The 8,438-nt window shown below is 50.2% G+C and overlaps 1 protein-coding gene across 1 annotated transcript; it reads right to left on the reverse strand.

Moving 5' to 3' along the window:
* Positions 1-969: 969 nt before the first annotated feature.
* Positions 970-7,112, reverse strand: TIMMDC1 (translocase of inner mitochondrial membrane domain containing 1). Its single transcript, XM_015879636.2, has 7 exons — positions 6,970-7,112; positions 6,650-6,815; positions 6,233-6,321; positions 4,668-4,735; positions 3,472-3,550; positions 2,247-2,357; positions 970-1,949 (listed from the first exon to the last, which is right to left on the reverse strand). Exons 1-7 carry the CDS (start codon positions 7,062-7,064, stop codon positions 1,859-1,861), a joined length of 699 nt encoding a protein of 232 aa, XP_015735122.1. The 5' UTR covers positions 7,065-7,112; the 3' UTR covers positions 970-1,858.
* Between the last annotated feature and the right edge of the window lie 1,326 nt (positions 7,113-8,438).

Raw genomic sequence — 8,438 nt, forward strand, 5'->3', positions numbered from 1 at the left:
TGGAGAAGAAAAAGAACACAGATCTGCTTTATCTTACCTCTGCCTACTCTCCCAATGAGCAGCATCCCCTGCATCAGTGGTCACAGACACAAAATTAGTGTTCTTCCAACATCACATCAAATACCCATTGAAAGAGGCAGAGAGAAGAGCTGAGCAATGTCATAGCTAAGTGTCATGCACACACAAGCACACACAAAAAACATAACACATTCCTGTATAACTGTAATGCAAAAATGCGATGTGGAAAGGCCTTCTGTCTTCTGAAGGCACAGAGGTTAATCACAGACTGCCACCAGTGTACACTGTTTAAACATGGAAGGGAGAGCGAGCTATCCATAGCTCTTCACTTCACACAGGGGGAAATCAAAGCTGAGTGATGAAAACCCTGAAATACATTCCTTCCACAGATAGATGAACTACACTGAGGTGCTTGAAAAATAAAACGTTCATTTCCGAAGTTATAAAACACAACACCTTCTTGGAAGCAAGCTGTGCCAAAAAATTTGCTTTGGGTGGGTGGAATATGCTCTGTGCAATGAGCTGCTCATATTTCATTCAACGCTAATTAGCCATAGCAGAGGAAAGCACTCACGCAGAATAGACTGCCTACCCTTTTCCTATGGGACCTTAACCCCCTGCCTGATTCTTTTTAATAAGACAAAAACCCCAGTGAAGAAAAGGGGCCATAAGTCTGACCTGCTCTGAGGGAAATGGCAACAGGCCACCACCTACCCTCAGGTACAGGCCATTATTAGATTATCCTCAGCCCTACTACAACTTAACGGTTCACCTCTGCTAGAAAATAATCATTGGAGGTTCCTGTTACTCCCTGGGGAGAAGTCTGACACTGCCACCAGACTTCATTGCTTCCTGGGGGGATCCTGGATAGAACTCTTCTCACGGGACACCGCTCAAGTATGTTTCCCTAATGCAAGCACCGTACAAGTTAAGCATAAAGAGATTATGAACACAATCACCACTGCCAGATGGCTTTATTGAATGTCATGAACTGCATTTTCCCCCTGAGGTAATGCCCCTATTTTCAACCTTCATGTGAAATTAGAGAATTTTTTACTGCTGTTAAATCCATCCACCGAGCTGATGTTTCCACCATTACCACCAGAAAAGGTCATCCTTTCCACAGACCCCTCAGCCACACTTCTACTGAAGAACCCAAAAAGTGTCTTCTTTGGGGTATTTCCATGCTACTCCAATCTCTTCCACCCTTCCCCCAAACTGGCTGTGAAATACCCTTAGCACTGCAAGAGACAAATGTGTTTTTCTGCAAAAAGCACAAAGAAACCACCATCAGCAAAACCAAATCGGTCCCAGCCAGGCAAAGTCAAGGTGTGGGAGAGGGGTGGTGACAGGAGGAGCACTCGCACTGGTGCTGCTCATACTGTGCTTCAACACTGGGGGCTTCAGGCGCTGTCTGAAGAGCAGCTTTCACCAGAACAACATTAGCTTTAGAAATCAGGCTACCTTTAGCAATAGCAGGCTCCTCCACTTTTGCTATTTCTACATCACCAACAGCTTGGACATTTTCAGCAGCAAATGGGTTCAAGTAGAGGCTCTGGGGCTGCCCTTATCCTCAGCCAAACCTAGCTGACGCTTGCTAGCATGGAGAGCCTACCCGTCCACCTTCTGAAGTGGAACAGGTTTGGCCCTTCCAAGCTCTGGAGCAGTGACATGCATCCACAAAAAAACATCTTCAGCAAACTGCTTTTTCAGAAGTGCAAACAATACAACTGCATTCACAGGAGACTCCCGTTATCCCTTTGGACAAAGACTTTTATAAGTAGAATCAAAATACTTCGTAGCTGCTCACGACAGGGATCTGAGGAAGACTCAACGGCTCCTATATTCTTTTGCTATTTTCTGTCTGTGATTGTCCCAGGCCATCGCTTTCCATTCTGCCCAAGTCTTCAGTCACACTAAGCCTGGCTTGCCTGAAGAAGGAAAAGAGAGTGCAAAGAAACTTAATGTCAGCGTATTTCTTACAAAGACATCACTGCAGAATTCCAGCTCTTAAGTTTCTTCTAGAACAGGCACTCCTTGTGAGTTTCAGCAAGTCATGCAGCCAGCCTCACAGCCCTCCATCCCCAGAAGGTTCTATCAGCAGTTTATAGATAGATATGTGGAACACACCAAAAACACGGTATGGCATGGCTTCTCTAAACGTTTGAGCCACAGAGACCCGGGCACGCTCCTAGTCAAAGACTTGAATAGGCAGCTCTGTCTCTTACCACTCTGCTAATTTCTGCTCATACTGCTCCCTGCGCTCACGATTTCGCTTCTCCTGCAATGTCTCACCGGTAAGTTTCTGTGCAATCATTACGAGGCCCCCTGCAGGGATCCTAGAAAAAGAAGAAGAGAAGTCACAAGTTACCCAGAGGACACTCAGTAGTAATAACTTACCGGCAGCAGTGAAAGGAGTGTGCGGGGGCCAGCCACCAGATCACTGGAGCACAACATTGCCCAGTACTCAGATGACACCACAGACTAAGGCACTCTCGTGCTAATGTCAGTCATCAGATGCAGCCTGTCCTCAGCTGTGACTCAATGCAGCCCCTTGAAAATGTATTTTCAAGTTATTCATGAGCAGGCACATGTAAGTCAAGGGGGTGACAGGACTTTATGTGCACCAACAACCCTTAATGTGCCAGCTCAGCCTGAAAAACCTGCCTCCTTCTCTTCACTTCTGCCCAAGTTAAGAGGTCACTGCCTAAATGGACAGAGCCCAAGAGAACTATGGGTCCCCTCCATCCTCAGGGAGCTTGGATCCACTCCCACCACTCAGGGAGATGCAAAGTATCCACAGCAACGTGACATCTTACAGCCTATTACAGCCATTGTGCGGCCCTACCACACAGCCTCTAACTCAGCATTTCTTAATGGCTGCTGCTCCACATCTTGGCTTTGATGGAACCTGTTTTGTAAAGCTCTCATTCTGACATAGATCACTGACCCATCCAGCAGCTGTTATGTGTTCAGCTCTGGGCTCTCAGTTGCTTGAGGGGGAGCCCTAAAACTGTCTTCAACCCCAAACACCACAGTTACTTAAAGAGACGTTAAACTGTTCTGTGCACAACCAATGGGCTCGTTAGTAGCCTACCAAGAAGACATGTCTATGAACCACCCTCCTGGTTTCCTATTTAATAGCAGCTAGTGCCTCCTCCACTATGCAAACAGCGCTAAGATGCTTGCTCTGCTGAGAGCACTGAGTTCTTATCACAGAGGAAAGAGCAAAATATAAACCAAGAAAAGAAAAGAAAAAACAGTTAGAGGTCTGGAAGAAAAACTACCTTCACAAAGTCCCAAGAAAAATAAAGAAAATCCCTCAGGGCAAGAGAAAAAGGAAATCTGCAGTCTCGCCTGTGATTCAGGGCTTGGTGTGGGGGGCCACATTTAGCAAAGACCATCAAAAAGTAACTGTGACTCAGTCTCTGCTCACCACCAGTCACAACTTACCCAAAGGCTGCTCCGAACAGGAAGCCGCCTGCCAGCCCAGGCAGGCCCAAGTGCATTCTGAAGAGAGCTCCTGTGAAGGCTGAAAAACACGGACTCGCTGAAACCACAATCAGCCCCTCACCAGCCATCCTGCGCCTGCCAAGGGAGCTGCTCTGCCATGTTTCTCCTCTCTGTCAGATGACTTCAGTTTTTAGCAGAGCAGAAGCCAAATGCTGTGGCCAGCAGCAGTCCCACCACGCAGTCACAGCAGCCTGAGGGAGGACACTTGCTGTGGCAATGCTTTGCCCCGCTCTCATCCACACGCTCTGTGCACTAGAACATAACACAAAGCTCGTTCTTCTTGAGAATGGCTCCGTAAGAAATGCTAAAAATGCAAAACTAACTATGAAAGTGGGACTCAGTTCTCTCCAGACTGGAGCACGATCACAGAGTCACAGAACCACAGGGCTTGGAAGAGACTTCTGGAGATCATCCAGCCTAACCTCCTGCTATAGCAGTTCCCTACAGGAGCGTGTCCAGACAGTCCTGACTATCTCCAGAGAAGGACACTCCATGGTGTCTCTGAGCAATGCACTCCAAGGCTTTCTCACCCTCTCTCCCCCCCTTTTTTTTCCTTTCTGTTCAACAGCAGCTAATTATAACTGCTGCCATGTAAGGCAGAAAGGAACAGTAAAGCACATACCCAGCTGTACGATCAACAAAGCCTCTAAAACTCAATGCCCATATTTGCCAGGAGCTCTATTGCCAAAAGCAGACATGCAAAACTAGCCACAAAAACGGTAGTTTATAAACACTGATAAACACTGAACGGCTGTGATGAGCAGAAATAAGAGACGATCTCCTGCTGAAGTGGTGGTTATGAGGGCTGGTCATGCACCTAATGCTGCATTTATGCCACACAAGCAATTTTCACACAAAAACTCCAACAAGTATTTTGAGAACGGACTAACAACCACAAAATTCCCCACTGCTTTCAGATAATGCATTGATTGTGTGTTACAAATAAAGGCAGACAGCAACTACACCATGGAGCAAAGTTCCAAAGACAGCCAGCATAACAGCAAAATGGGTGCAACGATGCCACAGGCCTGCTCATATTCAAGAGATACAGATTCCTGCTTATGATTTTCTATTTATGACCTCTGCTTAACGACACTGATAAAGTAAAGCACACAGATAAAAGTACCCAGTCTTACCTCCTGCTGAAGCAAAATTACTGATGGTGGTTTTATCGCGGTACACGGACAGACCGGTGCTCACCATGCTGTAGGGGTGAGGCATAAAGAGGCAGTTACACATGAAAAAGACACCGCTTGAAAAGAAGCAGGATTTCATTAAGCCAACCCTCAGGGTACCTCTGTGCCCTGCTACCAGCCTGGCCAGAGCACACACATACACACATGCCAACCACAAGTGCTTTATTTCCACAACTTTACCGCATGCAGCTGGACAGCCAGAGGTTGGGGAGTACTACTTTGGGATAGTCTTTTTTCCTTTCTTGTAAATCAAATACTCAATTTTTTAGTTTTTTAATTCATCCTATATTCAAGAATAAAAGGGATTGAGCAATACAATGATCCTCTCAACCGTACAGCTACCACTAGGGCTGAATCGTACCCGAGGTGTCACCAGGACTACCCGCTCCTGAAGCAGAAGGTCCCCTGCTGGATTAGGAGCACCACCTCCACCATCTCTCTCTCTACCAATGTAACTTCAACCCTTCCAAAATGTGGAACTAACAACCTGTTTGTAAACCACAAAACTGGACATGTATTTAACTGCAGCACAAAACCTTCAACTTAGATTTTAGGGTGGGGGGCACATCACAGGCTGCCCAGGGTAGTGGGCACAGCCAGAGTTTAGGGAGTTGAGTGTAGAGCCCAGAGTTGGACTCAATGATTCTTTGTGGAGCCCTCCCAGCATGGGACATTCTATGATTCCATACAGAAACAAGTAACACTGAGCAGCGCCTCCCTTCAGAGCCTTTCACAAAGGGGCAGTGAAAAGGACGATGCATTTGCTTGCATGGGAGACATCTGGTGGATGGCAATGACAATGCACGACTAGTCCTGAAAAATCTAAAGCATTAGAAGTTCTGGAAGAGAAAGCAAACAGCATCCTGACTGCACTCAAGCAAAGATACTGTGGCAAAAGATACTGTGGCATTGGGCATGGTGATGTTCCTAGTTGTGATTACTTACAAACTGTAAGTATTGCCACTGTACACAACACTGTACACAAGGTGATAAGATGTAACAAAAAGGAGAAAAATTAGTTGGAAGGGACCTCTAGAGATCGTGGAGTCCAACCCCCCTGCCAAAGCAGGCTCCCTACACCACGTCACACAGGTAGGCGTCCAGGTGGGTCTTAAATATCTCCAGAGAAGGAGACTCCACCACCTCCCTGGGCAGCCTGTTCCAGTGCTCCGTCACCCTCACTGTAAAGAAGTTCTTGCACACATTCATGCAGAACTTCCTATGCTCCAGTTTCTCATCCTGTCTCCACACGCTGCTGAAGAGTCTGGCCTCGCCACTTTGCCTCCCACACCTTAGATGTTTATAGACCTGGATCAGTTCCCCTCTCAGCCTTCTTTTCTCAAGGCTAAACACAGTTCACTTAACCTTTCCTCACAGGGTAGATGCTCCAGGCCCTTCACCATCTTTGTGGCCCTCCGCTGGACTCCAAAGAAAGCAGTTCCAGAACAGCCGGTGCACTGTAACCCTCTCCAAGAGAAAAATGCTGCCACAAAGTGAACACTTACTTGAATATGGCCACGAAGGTGGCCACCCTCCAGCTCCAGCGCCAGCCGTAGCGGATGAAGCCCCTGAGCCCGGCACGGTGCGCAGATTGCTGTGGGGAGGAGGAGAAGGGTTACAGTCGGCAGCCCAGCTCCCCTTCACTATCATCCCACTGTGCTGCGGGCTGCTGCCGAGCGGCACCGACCCAACTCGAGGCGCTGGGAATGGCACCCCCTAAGGGTAAATAAAGCCGATCCCTTCCTGAGGAATGGGAGTCTATGTTTACACCTGAACAGGCACCCCAACAATTAACTCGCAGAGGCAAACCGACACCACTCCACCCCATCGTGCTTCTGCCTGCACATCATCCCCTCCACCACCCCCGCTCAGCACCGAGGGCCGCAGGCAGCTCTCCCCGCGATTCGCCCCCGGCCCCGTACCACCGCATCGGCGCGGTTGTGGAACACGTCTCCCTGGCTGCCCTCGATGAAGGCCCTCCTCGCCTGGCGGAAGGCGGGCAGGCCGCCGTACAGCCAGCCGACCAGGCCCCCGGTGAACGCCGACTTGATGATGTTGATCGTCTCCTCCGGGTACCGCTGTAACTCGCTGCAAGGAAACGCCGCGGCTCAGCGCGGAGCCGCGCGGCTCGGACAGGCCTCGGCTCCTCGCTCCGCGGGGCAGCGCCAGGCCCCGCACCCGGAACCCCCTCCCTCCGTCCCTCCCGCCGCCCCGGCTCGTCCCGGCTCGTCCCGGCCCTCACTCGCGCCGCCACAGCTCGCTGAGCCGCTCCCAGCCCGTCTGCGGCGGCGGCGTGGGGCGGCCGAAGGTGCCCCCGGCTCCCAGCCCCTCCGCCATAACCTTCCCGGCGGCGGCGCTGAGCGAGCACCGCAGCGCCCCCAGCTCCACGGCTGAGGGAGTTGGGTTTGTTCAGCCTAGAGAAGAGAAGGTTGCGGGGTGACCTCATTGCAGCCTTTCAATACCTGAAGGGAACCTACACCCAGGAGGGGAGTAAACTCTTCGAAAGGGCTGACAATAGCAGGACACGGGGAAATGGCTTTAAGTTAAAAGAAGGAAGATTTAGGTTGGATGTTAGGGGGAAGTTCTTTACTAGGAGAGTGGTTAGGCCCTGGAACAGGCTGCCCAGGGAGGTTGTGGATGCCCCGTCCTTGGAGGTGTTCAAGACCAGGTTGGACAGGGCCCTGGGCAACCTGATCTAGTAAAGGCGTATGTTTGGTGGCCCTGCCAGGCAGGGGGGTTGGAACTACATGATCCTTGAGGTCCCTTCCAACCTGGGTCATGCTGTGATTCTGTGTGATTCTGTGGGGCACGGTGGGGCTTGGGAACCCCTTGCAGAGTGAGCGAGCTTCTGTGTGTGGAAGGGAAGAGAAGGGCCCATGGCTTTTGTTCCCGTGTTGGCTGCCAATTTTCTATCGCATGGTGTCTGTGTCTGCCCCCATCCCTGGAGGCACTCAGGGTTGGATGGGCCCTGGGCAGCCTGAGTTGGTGGGGGCAGCCCTGCCCATGGCAGGGGGTTGGGGCTGGGTGGGCTGCGAGGTCCCTTTCAACCCAAATAGTTCTATGATGCCATGAACATGACACACCACCTGGGTCTTCGCTTGTGCTTCCCATTAGCAGATCTGGCCCAGCAGCAGTGCCACCATCACAGGCCGCTGAGACCTGTGCCAGCTTCTGGTTCTACCGTCTTGATTCTTACTGTTGTAAGTCGTTGGGAGGTTCCAAATATCTGTATTTGTGCAAGGGCTCACCCTGAAGTGTGGGTCTCCAGTGCTATGGCAGTACATCTTACACGTGCTTACAGGCACTGTGCAGAACACCCTTCACATCCCACCCTTTATCTCAACGGCAGCCCTGAGGGAAGTCCCATCACTTCTAGGAGTCACCTCCCTGCCAGTGCAGGCCCATCCTGTGAGGGAGGAGTGGAGGCAGTTACTCATGGCTGTTCTAGGAAAGCAGCTAAGGAAAAAGGCTGAGGAGTCACCAGCTCACGCAAGCCATCATTCAGGAAGAGTTTTCAGTCACCGTCACACATGACTCGGCTACTTGGATGGGTGTATTTCACAGATTCCACTGAGGTGCCCTAAAAATATTGTCAAAGAGGGGAAAAAAAAAATACCACAAGAAATACAAACTTCCCCTTCTCATTGAGACAGCTGGGGACTATCCAGAGCTTTTCTTACCGTTCTGAGAAACAACGCACCAGGCAACAGC

The sequence above is a fragment of the Coturnix japonica genome, chromosome 1 (genome assembly GCF_001577835.2).
Source record: "Coturnix japonica isolate 7356 chromosome 1, Coturnix japonica 2.1, whole genome shotgun sequence".
Taxonomy (NCBI): Eukaryota; Metazoa; Chordata; class Aves; order Galliformes; family Phasianidae; genus Coturnix; species Coturnix japonica.